The sequence below is a fragment of the Trematomus bernacchii genome, unplaced genomic scaffold (assembly GCF_902827165.1).
Source record: "Trematomus bernacchii unplaced genomic scaffold, fTreBer1.1, whole genome shotgun sequence".
Classification (NCBI taxonomy): Eukaryota; Metazoa; Chordata; class Actinopteri; order Perciformes; family Nototheniidae; genus Trematomus; species Trematomus bernacchii.
The window spans coordinates 13,330,075-13,350,953 of NW_022988050.1; the positions used below are offsets into that span (position 1 = coordinate 13,330,075).

Here is a 20,879-nt window from a genome sequence, read left to right on the forward strand (position 1 = left end):
TCGAACACTTGTTGGGGGGGGATGACAGGGTTAACGATAATGGCATGTTTCAATGTTAGGAGATTCACTAGGAAGATACACTTAGAGCAACAGACAGCATGACAATATGTTGGAAAATAAAATCAACCTTAATCTTGACTGGACAATGGACTGTTTAACTGTATCAGCAAAACTCAACTGAAATGGTTAATTAGTGGCCTTTGTTATGAGTGCTATTTAAAATAAAAACATATCTTTGACAAATGTTCCTGAACTTTTCAATGTCTGGGTGTTTCAAGTAGCTTCATATTGCCAGTTTTAAGAAGCAAAACAATTGACCACTTGTTGTGCGCACAGCATAGACATCCTTTAGTCGCACAGACTCGAACTTTAAACTGTACTTAAATATGTATTATCCACAAACATCGGATCTGTAAAGCGGGGACTTATACACAAACCTAGCTCAAATGCCTTATTTTAGGATGTTACGCGAAGTCCTTGAAGGCAGCACGCTCTCTCTCTTGTCACTACTGTCCTCGGGTCCAGCTCGAGTCTCCGGAGAGTCTGACTGCCGGTGGGGTGTGTCTGCTGGAGATAGAGCTGGAGAGAGTCAGCTGCGTCAAGTGGGCCACAAACAGACAGGAAAAACCGGAAGTTGCATGAGTTTGTCTTTAAAATAAAAGCGCCAAAACACCTGCCACTGCCTTTGCATCTGCAACTAAAGAACCGAATCAGTAATGTTTGTAAAACATAATCATTGAAAAGTTAGAATAAATTGCATTCCCACACGGAACAACACTAGCAAACATAACAAGAGAAAAAACTAAAAGCAATACAGAGAATATAAGCCAGTAAACCTACGTATTCTTCCTCTGCATTGCAACCCATTACAAATAAATGTTTTGGCACACACTTGTTCTTAATTTTACCTCGGTTTGTTAGTCTGCTTACCTCATGTAAACCTTCAATTCTATTTGTTTTTGTTTCTGCTTCAGGTTTTTTTGCAACTGTGCACTTTGTAGTCATTGTTTTATAAAGGTGCTATAATTATTTATTTTTAATTATTATTATCATATTTTATTATTATTATGGTTATTGAAAGAAAAGCAGTGGAATATGCATGAAATGGACATTTTCAATAATTATTTCATTTACTATTATGGTAAAACAGTTGGATCAAAATGTGTTGAATTAATTGATTACCTATTGTTTATTTTGAAAGTTTCGACCGGAAACTCCCTCCAGCTCCACGTAAATGGGTCTGTAAAAAAAAAATCGGTCCTGCCGCTGTTACAGTATAAGTAACACCGCCACATCATCAGACACCTTGTAGGCTAGACAAGAAGACAAGCTCGCGCACGACTCACGTGCAAAGGTAAAATGCAGCTGAATAACCGCACGAGGCTGACGAGTTTGAGGCTGTGTGTTATCTAACATTAGTTAGGGGAGGTCAAACAAAAAGAAGAAGAGCCATGAAGAAACACCTGAGTCCTACAAAACAGGCGCAGCAGCAGCAGAAGCAGCCTCCACCGGCGGATGTTCCCGTGGCTCCCGGCGGCGAGGTTACCGTCCAACAACTCAACGAGCTGCTGTCGAACGGCAGCGGGTGCTACAGCTTACCGACACAACACTTTAACGAGGTGTTCCCCCGGATATACATCGGCAACGCGTGAGTCATTCATCATTTCGTTTCGTTTAGGCTGTCGGTTGACAGGTGAGACAGGTTGTTTTTGTGCTCGAGCCTCAAACACCGAGCAGACGACAACAGTGTCGCATGCACAGCGGGGCGGGCTCGTGCTTCTGGTGTCCTCACTATTATGGAGGGAAGCGACAGCCTGTTGTTGTTTTAACACATTGTTCTGTTGTTCTCGAAATGTCAGCCCCGGCAATGTGCCTCAGCAGCCAGGCAGGTAGATATCGTCTAAGAGTGTAACGTAATTAAAAACATAATCATGTCTCCCTTTGAATAAATAGTCCAGGAATTACATAAAGTCACAAAGAGCTGTTTTTACTCATTGCATCCCTCCATCAATAGTATCTGCCATATGAAACGTCTTCATGGAGCCACTCCCCATTACCCCCAGCTGGGCTGAAACAACATGTTACATCTAAAAGAAAAGAAGGTTTTAATTTTCATTCATAATGGGCTTAGAAAAACAATAACAACAGGCAGTCTCGTGGATTGCTTCAGAACAAAGAGGGACAAAAAAGAGAACGTTAATTTTAGAGTCGTGATGGGAAGTTGATCTCATCAGTGAGTCGTGACACTTACATCGTTTTCAAACATCATAGGCTACACCTTTAACTTAAATACATAATAGAAACAAGTGTCAAACACATTCATCAGAGTATCAGGTATTACACTCAAGAAACAAGTCCTTGAAAAAATATATGTACATACTTTGTGAATAATATAATAAACCTGTTGTCCACCTCGAGCTGACTATCCTTACTCACCACAAGTACATTTGTATTTGTATTTTTCACACTTTTCCCATTTATATAAACAAAAAGATCCATCAGTACTTAAAAGTAGTTGTTAGTGAGTTATTTAAAAAAAAAAAGAAAAATGCTACATCCTTTAATTTATGCTCAAGTACCTCTATCGCAATGTAACATGTGCTGTAAATTGATATTGGAAAAAAAATGTTTAAGTGGCTGCACTTTTATTGTCATAATTGGTTATCATTTTGTGTATTTTCTTGTTTCATCACTTAGTCAGCATATCCTTGAATGGGACGTAATCAAATGTCTTGGTTGTCCAACCAACATTTCAAAATTCAAAATTGATCAAAAATACTGTACGTAAAAACTTTAAAACATTTGTGAACCTAAAACCATGTATTTCAAAAACATCCCTGATTATTTTTCTCTCGACTAATTGAGTAATCAACTTATTGTTGAACCCCAAAACCTGGTAGTTTGTCTTTAACCTGAACAAACATGTTTGATTACTTTTGAAGATGCAGCTCACATTTTCCTGAAGTCCAAAGTCATCAGGCATGTTTCACCTGACCAATGATAAAAACCCAAAAAATACTCAGACTCGGTATAATTCAGGATTAATAAATTGCTGCTATATAATTTAAGTTTAGCTATTTTACCTATATCAAGTCGTGAAAGGGTCTGAGTACACAAACACACACAGTACAGCGTATATTGCATATACTAAATATGGCATGGGGAGAACCGTAAATCCACAGTTGTTGGTTGACTTGATGCTATTGGCTTTGTAATGAACATGCCCAATCTTTAGGAATTTACAGCTCGGTGTTCCAGTAAAACCAGTTCTGGGTACTACTGCACTCTGGGACACTGTGTACAGATTGTGTGGGAGACAGGTATCAAATATTTATTGTACATGTATCAGTTTTGTACATTATCACACACAAAATAAATAGTTTAACAATGAGCATTTTAATGCAACATTGAGTAAATAACACCCTTAAATATAGTAGATTACCCCAAATTGGAAAAAAACTGAAATCATTCAAGGTTTCAAGTGTCACATTTTTCTGAAAGCCAAAACGGAAATATAATTTTCAAATACATTTTGCTGGGCTTTAATGTAATATAGGCTTTTAAAGAGCAGCTCCTCATTTCAACTTATGGATGTACGGCAGATTCAGGGATGCCCCTGAGAAGCGTAGTGTGTCTGGGCCGTCCATCAGTTGGCTCCAGCCCCTGCCAAGAGAGTGGTGGAGGAATACAAGCACATTACTGTACCTCGCTGCTACAACAAAATCAATCTGAATATGCCACTGTGTCCGGGCCAAGTCTCCAAACAAAGTGCTGGCAGCCCGTGTGCTCGACTGATCAGACAGTGCTGTGGGCTGAAAGAGCGGCTCTAATGGGCTTTCAGATTTACGGATGCTTTTGAAGAAGATATTTTGATTCCTGGGGGAAATAAATATGTTCTTTGTAATCATTCAAAGCATTTTACTCACTCTAATCCATGGCTATGTGCAGTATGGTAGGGTCATTAGTCGGAGGTCTTACCGTTAAAGTATATCCAACAAGTGGAAAGGGCAGCAAAATGTAATGTGATATTACAAATGGCTCAGGCAGGGCGAGGTGGTATTGATTGTTGATGAAAGCCTGCACCTCGTCCGCTTTTTCCACCACTGGGAGTCACTAAGCCTTTCTTCTGATGGATCCTGTTTATTAGGTGTATCCTGTTACAAATGTTGCTGGTCGGCAAAATAAGATCAAAACAAACACACTGATTAACACTGTGTGTATATGTTTTATGTGTGTTGTGTGTGGTGTAGTAGTTCACACACTTATTTGATCGCAATGCATGACTCAAATGAGAAAAGATAACTTTGTCCTTGAAAATGTCCATTCTAGTCTCTCATCATGATATCCCCCGTAGGGAATTTGGCTCATGACCTATTTTGGGCCACAATCTATAGTAAAGCAACAACCAGGACACAAATTAAATATAGGATTCATTGTTCCTCTGGCACTTATGCAAATACATTGTAGTTCAGTTAATAATAGGACAGATTGGAATATCATCTCATGACCCATTGTGTTTACGCACATTGTACCTGCTTCAGATTTGAGGTTTTTCTCTACATCATTAAATATTTGTGGTGGCTGATGTAGGGACCCATTACTCATAGTGAAAATGGCTGACCGAGGAAATATTTCTAGAGCCGTTTGAAGTTGCTGAAACTAAGTTTTACTTTTATATTACATAAGTATTACAAACACAACTGTCCAGTGTTGTGGCGTCTGAAAAACAAGATTATCTGGATTGTTTTTAAAGTCTCTCCATTCATGTACCCGTTTTTTTAAAGGGGCCCTATTAGGCTTTTTTTTGGGTTTTCCCTTTATTGTGTGTTTATATAGGTTTTTGTATGTAAATGGTCTCCAAAGGCTGAAATCCCAAAGTTTACACCAGAGGGAGTTTCTCTTCCACACACTCCCCCGAGCCTGAAACACCTCCATTGTACTCCTTTTGTTAACTTCTGCGACATAGTGACATCACTAGTACTTCTATTGGCTAGACCTTCAACACATTGTACATGATGGAGGGCAAGACATCTCTAAGCTGTTGACCAATCACAACAGCGCTTGCCAGCTAACCAATCAGAGCAGACTGGGCTCTGGTTTCAGACAGAGGGTGAAAAGAGGAGCAACAGCACAGGCAGTATGAGAAAAATAAAGACCTTTTTGAACATTAAAGCATGGAGACATGTCAGAGTAGAGGCACTAGATACTAATATGAAACCTGAAAATGAGCATAATATGGCCCCTTTAATGCAGGACCGTTAAAAAAAACAGTTTCATACTCATCAAACCTACGGGAGCAACTGCATTTGTTATATTTGGTAGTCTAGTATCACCCTGCAAGTATACCTACTCTTGAAGATAAAGATAACTAATCTTAAGAACAAAAACAATAGATTATCCTAAAGAGATTATAGAAAAAAAAAAAAACATCTGGGACGGGTAAACTGATTATACAATAACGTTTTTAAAATGATGACCTGTGGGCAATGTAACTTTGAGCCTCTCTTAAATGCGTTAAGAGTGTATTTTCCTGAACTCAAACTCCTTCCACTGGTTTCAGATCAGTCCCAGTCAGCACTATGAAACCTCCGTGTGCAGCTCTGGGACACACTTAAGGTGGGGTTTGTTTGCTTTGAGGAACACTTTGGCTCTTTGTGAAGCGGGTCTTTAATAATTGATGCGTTGGGACTGCAGATCCCAGGGTGGAGGACAGGGCAGGTAAATAGGAAGGAAGCCATTGACTGTGAACTCTGTTGAACCGCAGTGTGTGTGCGTCTTCATTGTGTTGTGTACAGTACATGTGAACAGTCACTTCTTCTTACACACACATAAATGCACATTACTTATGTGGCATTGTAAGTGCTCACACTGTACATGTCAGCATTTACTCAATCATTTATGCACACAAATATGCGGTCATATTTAGAAGGAGTCCTCACATCTGAAGCAATCTCTGCCACTACAAACACAAATGGCTGCTTCATCCCTCCTCATATAGCCGTAAAGAAAAATGGTGGCAGGGAGGATTTTTTTTGTAATTAATTTGTGCAGGAGGAGCTTTGCTGCCACCACCTCTGGGGAGCTGCTCAGGGTCACCTAGCCTCGCCTTACCAGCCTCATATTGACTGTAGATAAAGCAATAAAAGCACACAGCGCTGTCAGGGTCAGCGTGTTACATGAAGATTCATCTCTCTGTGGTATAAGGAATTGTCATGTAAGAAAGAACACACATTTTATTTATTTATCCTCTATTTAGGCAGGGGGACTTTATAATTTACAATTTCTTCATATTACATTGTTTTTGTTTTCAATAAATAAAAACCCATAGGTTATGCAATGGAAATGAAGAACATTACAGTATGACCTTTTAAGAGTCGTAAGCACTAAGCATTTGTAATGTTTATTGGGAAATATAATCCTCATGATAAAAAAAAAAAGACACATGTGGCAAGCACATACAGCAGGGTTTTATCCAAACCGGGTAACAGGGGCGCTGCGCCCTCTTACATACCAAATGCAGATTCTATTCTTCAAAAACAGTTGAATTACTCGAACAATATGAAGATCGTGTCAATCGACCGTCTGACGGCACAGAAAGCTTTATTTTTACAGAGCTACGATGTTGCGTTGTTCTTTATGTCCGCGGCGCCATATTGTATACAGGCGTCATGTTCTCGCTAGAATTGATATATCTTGTATACAAGATCAGCGCCACAGTATTGCCCTCATACTATATTTTTCTTGAAAACCCCTGTACTCTCAAGTTTATTCTACTCTTTAGTCCTCATCTATGTGTCTCTATTAGCTGAACAGTGACAAACACTCTGCAGTTTTTATTTGTTTAAACATAAATTCAGCCCAGCCAATTAGTGACACTAAATGTTCAATAAACTTTAATACAACACATACTAAAGAGGCATTTTATTTAGAATCAATGGGTTGAGCCTGCAGCCAGTTTGGATCGTAGCAGTGGACACAGGCATGGAGCCAGCAGGCGGGGGGGGGGGGGGCAGCCAAAGAGATGAGGCTCTTAAAGATGAGAGGAGGAACACAACTGTACAGTATGTGTATCTGCTGGTGACGCTATAAAGCCATTTATTTCTTTAAATATGTGAAATTATTGGTTTGCCTGCTTACAACAGTCCAATATTCCTCCTCCTGCCTCCATATTTATTGTTGCTATTTCTTTTGGATTGCTCCTCCCTGTATAGCTTTCACGTACTGAAGCATCGGTGTTGCTCTTATAAAGCCACATGAGTGTGTGTGCATCTACTCTAGTAACTCTGTTGGACATTGAACAGGTGTACCCGATCAGATGAATTAGCTCCACTCATTTTATTGACGAATTGTTTTCCCCTCTGATTCTATATCTAATTTCTCGCTCTCAGGTTCGTAGCCCAGAATGCAATGCGCCTGCAGAAACTGGGGGTGACGCACGTCCTCAACCTGGCGGAGGGAACCTCCTTCATGCATGTCAACACCAGTGTGGAATTCTACACGGGCACGGGCATCACGTACCACGGCATCAAGGCCAACGACACGATGCAGTTCAACATCAGTGCCTTCTTTGAGGAGGGGGCTGACTTTATCGACAAGGCGCTAGCACACAATAATGGCAAAGGTGAGTTTGTTCTGATCTTTGATATGTGGCCAGTTTTAATGCTCAGCTTGAGTCACATTTTAATACGGTCTATCTTATGTTACACTTATTGGTCTGTTAATTGGGCAATTGGCTAAATAATAAAAGTGGAACATAATCTTTTTTTTTTATTCTGAAAAAGTATAATTTAATAAAAAATATATAGTATTTGTGTGTATTCTCACAAAGCACCACTCTTGCAGTCTTACTGATAAACTCTAATGATGGTGTTGGGTAAGTCATAATATATAAGTATCACTACATCACAAATGAGCATAAAAACTACAGTTATTCTTCGGATATTATCCTCCATTTGCCAATGCACCTAAACCCCGAAGACAATTGAGAGTGTATGCCTTAACAAAGCCATCAAAGGTAGAGCAGATAAAAGGGGAACACTGTTTCTTCCTTCTCGCTTCAGTAGTTCCCACTTGAAAGTCATTTGTCACCACAAGTTAACACATGAAAACAAGCTCCTCTTTTTGTTCTGCCAACAACGGATACAAGATTTAAACCGTCCTTTAATGAGTTACTCACAGTACGCTTCAATGCTGTGGGTCTTAAAGTGAAAGCAGGAGATAATCATGATGATGGGCTAAATCTGACACACTCCTGAGCCCTGCCCCACATTCCATTATCAGATCATGTCGAAATGATCCATGTATAACACACCTGTACCTCCAAATCGACATTATTGTGTCTTACAGTTGCTAGGCTGAAAAGATTATCGGACACTTTTGGACTGGGTTAAAACTAGGGCTGTGCGATTATGGCAAAAATCATAATCACGATTATTTTGGTCAATAATTGATATCACGATTATTAAATACGATTATTCATTGACTTTGAAAAAATCCATTTATTGAACTTTAAAACAAATACAAATAATAATTTGAACAGTATCTTTTTAACTGTTGATTTCCCTGAACGTATAATTCAACTGAAAAACCAATACAAAAATAAATAAAATAAATGATACATTTAAATAAATAATATCAAAATAATAAATACCAATAAACAAGATCAACAAATATTTTGGAGCGCACTTCCACAAGCTACTAAACATATATAAATATGATAAATACAAATAAATTAGACCAAAATAAATTAGATCAAATATGTTGCACTGCCACAACCTAGCAAAGCTAAATAATTGTTTTATTCGATTATGTTGTTTTCGTAATTGTGGCAGGCCAAAATCGTAATTGCGATTAAAATACGATTAATTGCACAGCCCTAGTTAAAACAATGAAACGGTGTATGGAAAATGGCCAAATGTAAAAGTAATTAGGGAGTTGAGTCTTCTAGGGTATTTGTCCACCTATTGTCCCATTCTTGTATGTCCAACTGACCAATAGGGGCAAAACATGTATTAATTGGTCCAGGATTGACCCACAAAACAGTTTGCAATGTAAAGCTATTGTGCATTTGCATACCATAGATTTATTGTCCAATACAAGTGTTTATTTTTCCCACTGGCAGGCTCAGATTGTTTGTCTGTCAATATTCCGGAAAGGACCTTACAAAGAAATAAAGTGTTTTCTCCTTTCTTTTCAAATGTCTAACCAAGTCTCCCTAAAGGAGAAGTCTCAAGAGGTCCAGGCCTCATCCACATGATGAAAATAAGCCCAATAAATCAATACATGTTAGATAACAGTTAGCTGTGCTTTTCTGTCCTGCAGCACAACACACTCTTCCTGTCAGTCTTCTCAAACTATCAATTACTTTTTAAAACAATGTTTAAGTCATCTCTGGAAAGATAAAATAAGCTTAAATAAGCCATTTGATATTCCCACAAGGTCACATGTGCTACATTTTAGAAAGCGGAATACAAAGACTGAAGAAGTAATCAATCTGCCCTCCCCCTACCAAAAAAAAGCCACAATTACATTTAGTAATTTGTCAGCGCACGTGAGGGATGTGTTTCATTTCGTGTGCTGAACCCTGTATTTTATAACATGAATTTATTGTCGGCCTTGACACAGAATAGCAACTTAATTCCCAGGCAATTTGGCAAAGGTGCACCAACACTGGGTGTAAATCAGAAGGGAAGAGCGACGAGGACTGTGGGGGAGAGCAGAGTGGGGGGGCCTCAGTCGCTCGACAGTGTGCTGTGTGCAACATTATCTTTGACATTTTGTGACCGCACTAGCTGCAAGCTCTGAAAAAGGTCATAGGTTCTGGATTTTAATGAGGCATCAATGCATTATTCTATGTGTCTGCCATAATGAAGACAGGAGGGCACTGTGTGTCATGGTTACAGGCTCACAATGCACACTTTCATCCTAATATTCTAAATAGAAACTAGCAGGAAAAGTATCAGCATATTAAAGCTGCATTGCTTAAATGTTTTTATATTAATAACTGATAAATTGTGGAGTTTTATTTTCCTCTACAGAGCTTTAACGTTAGACGTGAGAAGTCAACAGCATCATTAATGACCTAGGTTTTATTCTCTCTTGTTGTATACAATCAGACAACAAACAATATAATTTTATATTATGAAGTGGGGATAAACTGAAGTTAATTTATTTCATTTGAACACATCAAAAGTTATATTAATCAGAAGTGAACGACATTTTTAATCCGCAAGTAAAAGACATCAGTTGTTTTGTATTTTTAAGAAAGTCAAATTGGACATCTAGCGAGAAGGGCTGTCTCTTTTCCTCAAAGGCAAGTTCAAACGGTAATCGATTAATCAATAAGCCTATTGACAAAAACATTTATATTAACTATTTTGATCATTGATTATTTTATTGCAGTCATTTTTCAGGCTGAAATTGTAAAGCAATTACAAAATGATCAGATATAAGAGAGTATTGTATGGTGAATTTTTCAAAGCATTTGGCATCAACTAAACGATAGACTAAACAATTATCTATGACCTTAAAAACTGCTTGGCCAATAACTGAATATTTAAACAACTGTAGGTAAATCATGTAATTTCGCAATCAACGGTGCAGAACCCAAAATACTTAAACACATTGCTTCAGAAATGCTTTGGTGTGTCTCAGCAGCACAGCTGTCCTCCTTGATTTGTATGTATTAGCTATTTTTGTTAGCTTTAAATGCTATATGGGCAATAGGTTCAGATGATAGGGAATTTAAAAGAGTGCCCTCTACTGGACTACAAGCAAAATGTTGAACTGGAACAGGTCATTACAGTTTGAATATTTGACTTTCCCCCTTATTCAAATTTGAATTAAGAGGTGAAATCCTTACTAGTGAGTAGGGATGCCAGAAACTGACTATGATCAAATTCCAAAATCGGACAGCCCTGGCGAATATTAATCGATTATTCGCCGATTATTTTTATTTTTATTTTCGCAGAGCTTGCATTTTACTTCATTTGCACTTGTCAGTTCGAAGTAGTTCCACGAGGAACTCTTCTTTGTTCATCTTTAGTTGTGTTGTTCTCACTGTTCTGTATATCGCCAATAAATCAATCGCACGTGTGACGGAGAAGGGCGGGGGGGCGGGGTCGGTGTGTAGCAGGCTGCAGCAGGCAGCAGCAGTCTGCACTCTGCGCAGCCTGCGCTGCTGGCTTCCTCCAAGTTTACAGTAAAACAAACTGGTGGTGTGACCAATGGCTATTTACAATTATTAATACTATTACTATTATTAGCATTAGTCTATATTTTGGTTGAAACTAAGCCAGGAAAAAAAAGAAAAACAGAAATAATAATAAAAAAATATATAAATAAAATCGAATTTTAAAAATAATTTTCGATTATGGAGACTGTAACGAATATTCGAAAAATCGAATAATCGCTGGCATCCCTACTAGTGAGTGAGTGATGGAGTGAATAATGATTGAGCCTGAGATCCTGTCCTACATGAGGATACAGTAGAATCCACATTGATCGGTGGCAGGGGACTCAGGGATACGAGGAGATTAAACTACAGAGAGGGGTTATGCCAGGAGAGAGACACAGAGAGGGGTTGCTTTTCAAAGGAAGTGCAGAATCTGCTGATCTGAGCCCAGAACATCAGCTGCTCCGTGGAGCCTGCCAAGCCAGATTTCCTCATGGGGTTCTCGCCTGTCAGTGAAGGAAGTTAAATAGAAACGCATCCTAGAAGGCAAACACAAACAAGTCGTATTTCACACACAGACAAGTACACAGACACGGAAATATAAATGGAGTACAGAAAACATGCAGGTATTCTATTCATACTAAGACACACTCTTTACGCAGTGTGTGTGTGTGTGTGTGTGTGCTGAAGATGATTGACTTTGCCGAGTCTGCAGCAGAGGTCAGGTCTTGTATTTGCATCTCCTGGCACAGAAAATGCTTAGCTAAGCAACTTTGATCTCAGCATATGTTCCCAACCAGTGTTACTGTGCCTTGTTTTTTATGTTAATGTGTTTCTTCTCACTTCCCCCATTTGTTTTCTTCCTTTGTGTCTAAGAGTGAAAACCCTCTATGTTTTTCATACCCCTTAACAACATCTGTGCGGTTCTTTAGGGAAGTGGTGAAATGAAACGTACATTTTCCAAGTTCTGATCACGTGTCCCTTAAAGTGGACCTATCATGCTATATTTGAATAATATAGTGTAGCACCATACCTAAATAAGGCATATTTATACTTTTTCTTTGTTCAAAATACCAAACGGATCATGCATTTTAGCCATGCCTAATTTTGCTCAATTTGACATTTTTTAGCTCTGTTTTTGCAAGGGCAGATTCTGTGAGAACAGCACCATCTACAGGCCTGGCATATGTACTACAGCGTCTCCAGCGCTTTCGAACGGCAATGGCCGTGGCGGTCTCCTGATTGGTGAAGTTGGCCCAATAGCCGTAGCGGCACCGTCCTGACGTCAGGACAGTGTTCAAATCTGGATCAGTTTGTATCAGATCCGTTGCAGCCCCTTTTTTAGAGATTTGGGTATGGAGGAAAATAGAGAGGGTTGTGTTTTCTGACACTTGGTGAGTTCCCTGGAACACCGGGGACACGTATTCATGTATAAAAGATGTACTAAAGTGCATTTGCATGACAGGTCCCCTTTAAGCTAAGTATATATATTTAAACTCCCCTTTAGTTTCGTATAACACTGAGCAGAGAATATTAAGAGGTATTTGTTTGGAACACTGAGATACTGTATATGCCCCCAAAAGAGCGTAATCAAAGTGATGCATCATCGTCAACAGCCACAAAGCTCATTGTTTTTATGTATTAAAATGATATTACATATTGTATATCCTTGTCCACAAACCAATGTTTAATATGTCCTGGTTTTTTTTTCTCCAGAATTATGCACCACTAGGGCTACACATGAGGGAAATATGTGATTATTGCAAAAATGATAAATAAAAAGATATTAAAGTGTACCTAGTTTTTTCCTTTTTGCTGTTTCTAATATACGTTGATGATGATGACATTTTAAAGTGCCGTTTAAGTCAGGGGTTTTCAAAGTGTGGGAAGGTGAGCCTCCCCTCAGAGAACATAAGAACAGCCGCGCCCCCCCCCCCTCCCAATTATTATTGCTATTATTATTATTATTATTATTATTATTATTATTGTTGTTGTTGCTATAATGCAGGGGTATTCAATTGCATTTCAAAGAGGTCCAGTAAGAGAAAATGTCATTAAATGCTCTGTTTTCGCTGTCTAGCTTTCTCTTTTTTGAGCACGCCATTTGAAATGAGTCCGACTGTTTCTCTCTTCTTGTCTCGTCTCTGTGTTTGAATCTATCGTGCTGACTCACTGACTGCACCGCTCGTGAACTGTCAACGGGGAAGCCTCGTGAACTGTCAACGGGGGGGGGGGGAAGCCCCGCTGAACGGACCTCTGTTGCCTGTCAGCGCAACTTAAATGATGCCGTTTAAAAACATAAAAAATAAAGGGCGGTGCCGGCCGTCAGCTTACCGAGCCGGCCGTCACCGGCCCGCTGACGACCGGCTGTTCTGTGATTCTCTAGAACACACAGATGGCCAGTCCGCCCCTGGGTGGAGGTGAAGGGAATGAGCACTTTTACAGCCTTTTGGCGAGGTGGGGGAACTCGGTCTCCACAGACAGCCAAAAGTGTGCAAGTGACACTTTACTCGTCTTTTTCTCGTTATTTTTTTCTCACGCTGCGCCTCCCCTGAAGCTCTCTGGTGCCCCCCCCCCCCCAGGGAGGCGCGCCTCACACTTTGAAAACCGCTGATTTAAGTAGTTAGGTTTCAACTAACAAAATAATACCTTAATTGCAATATCTTAGTCTTGAGCAATGAGTTTTTCCAGCAAGTTGGCTTTGCAATAAAAAAACGAAAGTGCAGCGCCAACATGTACAGTATCTGATTGTACCATTCTCCATGTATATCCTCCAGGGAAGGTGTACGTACACTGCAGAGAAGGCTACAGCCGCTCCCCCACCATGGTGGTGGCTTACCTCATGCTGCGCCACAGGATGGATGCCCGGCTGGCGGTGGCCACCGTGAGGCAGAAGAGAGAGATCGGCCCTAACGACGGCTTCCTGCGCCAACTGTGCCAACTCAACGAGAAGCTGGCAAAGGAGGGCAAGCTGAACGGGGAGGTGGGGCAAACTAAAGACCAAATGAAAAGCCTCCCATCATGCCTTTCACAGGCTTCCAGCCACTCTGGGAGTCTTACCCCACCCTGACCAAACCAGCACCCATCCGACACCAAGGGGTATTCCATACACAAACATACATGCATTTATCTGTGTAGACAACTATTCCTCACACACACACACACACTGTTTTTTATCTTCAGTTCACGTCTGCCGCTGCTGCTCTGTAAGAGGACATCCGTCAAATCTTCTGCCTGCTCCTACAAAGAGTGTGATCTTAAATACTTCCTCTTTCCAAAACACACACACACCGCTCCACACTTGCAGATCTCTCGCTGCATAAAGTGGTGACTTAAAGCATTCCTTCAATCCCCACAAGTTTGCCCTGATTTTTAAGATTTCCGTAATAAAAAGTAAGATTATAGCACAATCATTCCATAGTTTTCCACTGCCGGGAATGTCAGTGTTGTTTCCAACAGCAGGAGTATTCTGAAAATTCCAAACAAACTTTTAGATATCAAATGGCCACACATGATGCAGATAAAATAGGTCAGAAAGCGATGTGTGAATAGATGGAGGGAAAATCCCAAACATTCCAAGCCCCTCCACAGTTTTTACCCCTGAAATGATCTTCTTCCTTGAAGGACAGATATTTAATGCACAAACACAAATGATTCACACTCTAATGCAAGCTGTAGCTCTGTGTAACATTCCACTCGGCATCCTGGACTCTCGGCCTCTAGTTTGACAGCGGTAGCGATACATCTGACACATTCTGTATCCCAGAGGCTCGCAGCAAGGACAGCAAAGGTCGAGCTTATTAAAAATAACGAGCTGCTGCGTGGGTTGCTCATGTAGCGGCCATATTTCCAGTTGCTTTTTAAGTGACATTATTTTAGTTTGTCATTGAGCTCAACGAGCCTGCACTCGAGGCAAATCACATTCAGGCAAGCGAGTACTGGGAGCTCTATCCTCTAACATTCACAGAGGTCATCTACAGTATTTCAGTTCTAAAGTGGCTTGTTTACAATTACATATATATCATATGACGTTATATTATTTTCCTGTAGAGCAGGACTGCATGACAAAAACTTCCTTTATCGGGATTACATTTATAGTTTGACATCCCTACAGTGATTGTGTTTTGGGTTATCAAAACGCAGATGACCAAAACGTACAATATAGACAGTATTTGTTGCCTTTAACTTAGACAACACTCAAGTTAACCAGCTAATATAAATACGCTTTTCACACACGTGTTGTGAAGACCTCCAAAAACATTAAAAGTCCTGAACAACAGGAGCACTGTTTAATTTATTTTACCTATCCTCTTTTTTCATTTAAATACTTTGATTTATTGCAGGTGAGGTAATGCTTTTGTTGTCTGCATTATATATTTTTGTCTTGCATTGTCAGCATCTTATCTTTATATTTTTGCCTTCTATCCACATTAAGCAGGTGTTTTCGTACTTGAAAAAATTAGCCGTTATGAAACAATGACGTAAGCGTGATCACTCATTTTAAATCCAATCACATAGCAGAGCTGTTAAGCGCTGCAGCTAACACATATTTGGTGTGGTCAGTTGTTTTTAAGATTCCCAACTTGCCCACATTACCTACGCTACACTTACAGACTAGTAGCTTAAAGGGGTTAAAGGCAGACTTCACCAGGTTTACCAATTTCAAACTAGAGGCCTTTAGTTTGGAGATGCCTCCCACTAACTCTTCTAACAGAGCGGTCCAGTCATCACGCCACAGAGTTGTCCACTGCCATACGGTCAGCACCACTGTTTCATCCACACAGTCTGTCAGAGGCCCATTCACAACATGGCTCACTCCTACATGTGTGTGTTAATTATGCCTGACTTTACACCCACACACCGGGTCCAATTACAATGTTTTGTTTGTATGTACTTCAGCATTGCAATATATGTCAATACCCTCATCAGATATATAGAATGTAATCACATCTAAATATGACTATTCAGGCTCTAGTTGTTACATATAGGCAACAGTAGTTCTACAATACACCTTAAAAGTATTTATTACTTGGCATAATACTGTAAACTAAACCTAGTGCCAGGGAGGACGGAGATGGGGTGTCTTTAAAGGAATATTTATCCCACTAAAATGAACATTTGTGTATCGATTACCCATGCTGTGTTACCTTGAAGAAAACTTTTTCTTACCTCGATGGTAACAACAATTAAAAAAACGTTATAGATGACATTTAACAACAGCAAAATGATATTGAAACATACAATTATATACGCTCACTCTTTACCGTAAAATTATTTTAAAAACCGCTTGCGTAAACATTCTCATGCTAGCGCAGTCGCGTTACTTGTCTGTGCAAGTCGGGTCAAAAGTGTTTTAAATAGTATGTTTTTTTTGTTTTTTAAGATTAATATTTTGGGGGCTTTTTTACCCTTCCAAAAGATTGGAAAGGGGGTTGGGGGGTAGCATTTTCAGCAAAATGCCATGGGTTGGATTTGAACCCGACTTGCTGTTCTTCTTCCCCTTTTTACCTTTGGGGAAAATGCAATTAGATGTAGTGCGCATACAACTGAGTAACAGAGACTTGGATTTACTGCACAAGTTTTACGAGATAACATTTTTTAAGTTTTGCTGTTATTAAACTCATCCTCATTTTCTTTAAAATACATTAAAAAAACCTAACCATAACAAAAGAAAACACAGTTTTCTTCAAGAATACAACCTAACCCAAGAAGAGTAATTTCTATATAAATGATCATTTTAAGGTGTAAAGAATTCCTTCTAAACCCCCACTCCACGGAGCTGTTTTTCGAGGTGGACTCCCATCAAAGTGCAGGGGTTTGAGCTGGATGAGCACCAGCATCCCTCCAGAGTTCCGACTCTTTGTCCCACACATCATAATCCTCCTGAACAAACGGCCTCGGGGCATGTTCGCATGAATCCAGGGGCATAGTCGTCTCACTAGAGAGGAGAATGGAAACTAGGTTGTCTCACCTCATTAATGGCACTATTTATTCCTCCTTTGATATATCTGTATACATATGAATATATACATGTATACTGTATATACATATTTAAGTGTTGACATATATGAATGTATGAGCAATGTGTCTATTAACGTGTAGGTATCGTCAGTATGTCTTTATATATCATGTTATATTTGTATATGGTGCATCGAGGAATCCATCGGTTACATGTACATTCATATTGAAATGTAATGTACATGTAAACTGTTGTCTTTGTGATTGTGACGTTTCATAATTGTGCAAAAGTTGCTTATGATCAGCAGGGTTTACCAAGCTGGGATACTGAGGCATGTGATCATCCTGTTTGATAATGTTTCGTACAGTTTTTAAGTTTTCATGGTAGTTTATTCATAGTATACAGCAAGATGCAGGTGGCAGCATAAGATGGATACGAATTGTCCTCCATATGGCCGCACACGTCATCATGTCAAAGGATACACTCATCCCATCAAAAACATTTACAGCTAAATGTTATGTGATGATCTATATTTGAGTTTCCAGATACACTTTCCTTTTCAATGCAATGTTTTCAGCAGCAAAACAACTATCCTTCAACAGGCTGCAGAATCCTAGTAAAGAGAAACATCCAGTATGTGTTGTGAGATTTCATAATGAAAGAACTAATGTAGTTTTTGTGCAAAAAATTAAATAAGACTATATTGTTGTTATTATTATTGTAAGTCAGTTGCATATAAGCCGTATTTCAAGTCAGTTTTATACTGTGCAAACTACAGGAGAGTAATGCAACGGCAGTGGATAAATAAGACCTGCAGACTTGTTGCTGCTACATACTTGCGCCACCTCCAAATATTTGGGTTTGGTAATGTAACCTTTGAAGACATCACATTTGGCTTTGGGAATAATGATTTCACTTTTACATTGGGGAAGAAATACTCCAGACTGAAATTAAAATACAACCAGTGTGGTAAAATAGCAATCTAATTTAATAAAATCCAATCTTTGAATCCAATTTCAAAACATGCATTGAAATGTCAAGTGTTTCTTTAGCCTTTGCTCATTATAGGATTAAAGATCATGTTTGAATCAAATATTATCACAGGAAGTTAGAAATGAGGTGCTGGTTGTTTTTTTCCTTTAGTCATCTCATGTACTTGAAAATGTTTCAAAATGTTAAAGCAACGCACCCAATATGACATATCTTGCAAGCCCTCTTTCCTGTTGTGTGTCTAGCAAGATGAATCGGGTGCAGTGGCTCCAATTTGAGACCATTTTCAAGTCAAAATGTCTTTCACTTCATTTTCCTACCGCCTTGTCATGAACCCCAAACCATACAGCAGTGAAGATAGATTGAAGATACAACAAAAACAGAGAAACACTAACCTCACACAAAAACATTAAACACCAAGATTGTCTTGTGCCAAGTGGCCTACTGTACAAAATACAGTCAATGTTTATGATTGGCTTTTTAAATGTCATTCCAATGGACTGGGGTTTCACTCACCAATTTTCACATCTGCTCTACAATACTGCCCTCCTTCTGAATTCACAAAAGCAACAACTAGTTAGGATTTCTGGAGTTTTACATAACAACAAATTGAGAATGATTGCCCTAAACTCGGTCCAGGATGAGGGTATGTACTTTATAGCGTCATAACTCCCGAGATAGGGTCTAATAAACACTAGCCAAACTAGCCATGGTAGATGTTTTCCGATGCATTTTGTAGCCACTATTTATAGAAGAAAAAATCCTCCTTTTTGGACGAAGAAAAGGTGCAAAAAAGTTTTCCTAAAAGGAAAGCGTCTATGATGGCTACACCGCTGGTTTTACACTTTTTATGCGTAACAGATATACACTGCCACCTGCTGTTCAACAAATGTTGTTATTTTTAGCATTAGTCGTCCGATCTTTTTTAATGTCTTTAATGTGAAACTCTGTTATGTCCAGACTTCCTGTGTTTTGTTTAACAAGGTACCAGCATAGTTTTGTGGGTAATACTCCAGGTACAGTACTAAATGTATTATCGAGAATGTCCAATGTGAAATGCCATTGATGTATTTTGTTATATATACTGAGTATGTATCACGCACTAAGGCAATTGTGAATTGCTGCATTTTACGGTCTTAACCGGCCGACTATATAGATAGGACTTTGTATGCTGTTGAATCTAGTGAGCTGAAATTGCAAATGATATGACTTCTTTCACCTTTTTAAATTGTTTTCATTTATTTAGATTTGTCCTGTTACAAGAATGTAAGTTGATTATAGTTTAATTACATGTTCCCTGCTAAAATAGACTTGTTTTGGTACAGTAGGATTGTGACCTACTTCTATTGTCTTAAGCTTAACACAGTACGTCATTATCTGTTTTTCTTTTCTTTCGGATGAGTCACCTATAATGGTACCTGGACCAGATGGTAATTGTAATTCATTCATGGTGCTTGCCTGGAAACCAGAAAGAGAGGAGGATTAAATCACTCAGAGAGAGCCAGGTAGTTTTTTTTATCACAGTAAAGAACACTAAATTGACTTTGAGTTGAATGCGCAGTCCCATGTGGCGTATCTCAGCCATCTGTGCTGAAGTAAGCAAAAACCTGAGATGTTTAAACCCTCTGTGACTGACTGTCAATATTTTACATCATGGAAAGTTATCTGGCTGAACTTATCTGAATTGTGCATGATGCAATAAACTCCATCCGATCTGGTACTCTTGGGAGCGCTCAAACAAACACCGGAAATGACTTACAAATACTGTTTGGCCCAGGTGAAGTGCAGAGCTGCCATGTCCTTCTTCTTGCTCCCATTCTTAAAAAATAAGAATTGTTTTAGCACAATGAGCCCACTGCCTGACTCCACCCGGAGTCCATGACACAGTCCACGTCTTATCTCTTCACGTTTCTGTTGGTGTACAGATGTCTCGGAGGATTATGTTGTGATTTTGGATCAGCTGTTCAATGGGTATTCCACATGTATATTTGTCACCGCCACTGACATCTCAATGAACACAGCACCCCACCTAAAGCCTTACAGTAAAGATTGATTCTTTAGACTGTTTTTAAGTTTGTGTATCTTACTTCACACAGCAGGAAGGGACGGCTCCCTTACAGGATGAGACATGCACTTGATTTTAAATTGCAATGTTGAGTTTTCTTACCTTGAAGAAGTCCCTTCTTTCTTATGTTTAAGAAATAAATGGCTGAGGTACTAACATCTGATCATGACTGGCCTCTTTTTGACTACCAAGGTGTATGGTTTTGGTTATATTGGGTGTATACAGTATAAATACATTCTCAGTGTTTTCCATTTCATACAGAGCATGGAAACAAATCAGTTATACTGTTCTGTAAAACAAAGTTTAAATTAGAGCTGCTTCAGAATTGTTATACTTTTTACTTTTCTTTCTAACTTTCTCAATTCACCATACTACTCCGTATATATCTTCTTAAGACATGAATCTTACAAAATAACGTTGAAAGATTTAGGCTAAGGCTATAATTTATTTTTTTAAAAGACTAAGTAATTGAGAGGTAGTGCTTTTGTCGTTTCCAATGGCGGATATTCCAGTATCCGTTTAAACTAGTGGAGCAAATTAAAAAGTGGTAGACTATGATACAAAAATATAGCAAGCAAAGTGCCAACACAAGTATGTGCTTGAATATATATCGAGTGGGTGAAATCTAACAAAGTAACTTGCATTTACATAATTTTGTACATTATTCTTATATCACTTACAGTACATACTTT

At 39.0% G+C, this 20,879-nt stretch overlaps 1 protein-coding gene across 1 annotated transcript; it reads left to right on the forward strand.

Moving 5' to 3' along the window:
• Positions 1-1,269: 1,269 nt before the first annotated feature.
• dusp3a (dual specificity phosphatase 3a) lies at positions 1,270-20,356 on the forward strand. Its single transcript, XM_034119089.1, has 3 exons — positions 1,270-1,648; positions 7,389-7,621; positions 13,951-20,356. The coding sequence occupies exons 1-3, from the start codon at positions 1,452-1,454 to the stop codon at positions 14,241-14,243; spliced, it is 723 nt and encodes a 240-aa protein (XP_033974980.1). The 5' UTR covers positions 1,270-1,451; the 3' UTR covers positions 14,244-20,356.
• The last annotated feature ends 523 nt before the right edge of the window (positions 20,357-20,879 follow it).

What these genes read in the sequence shown, in the direction of transcription:
- dusp3a (XM_034119089.1), top strand. Translation starts at nt 1,452, where the DNA reads ATGAAGAAACACCTGAGTCCTACAAAACAGGCGCAGCAGCAGCAGAAG. An exon ending in CGGATATACATCGGCAACGC is followed by an intron (nt 1,649 to 7,388) that starts GTGAGTCATTCA and finishes TCTCGCTCTCAG; the next exon opens with GTTCGTAGCCCAGAATGCAA. An exon ending in AGCACACAATAATGGCAAAG is followed by an intron (nt 7,622 to 13,950) that starts GTGAGTTTGTTC and finishes TATATCCTCCAG; the next exon opens with GGAAGGTGTACGTACACTGC.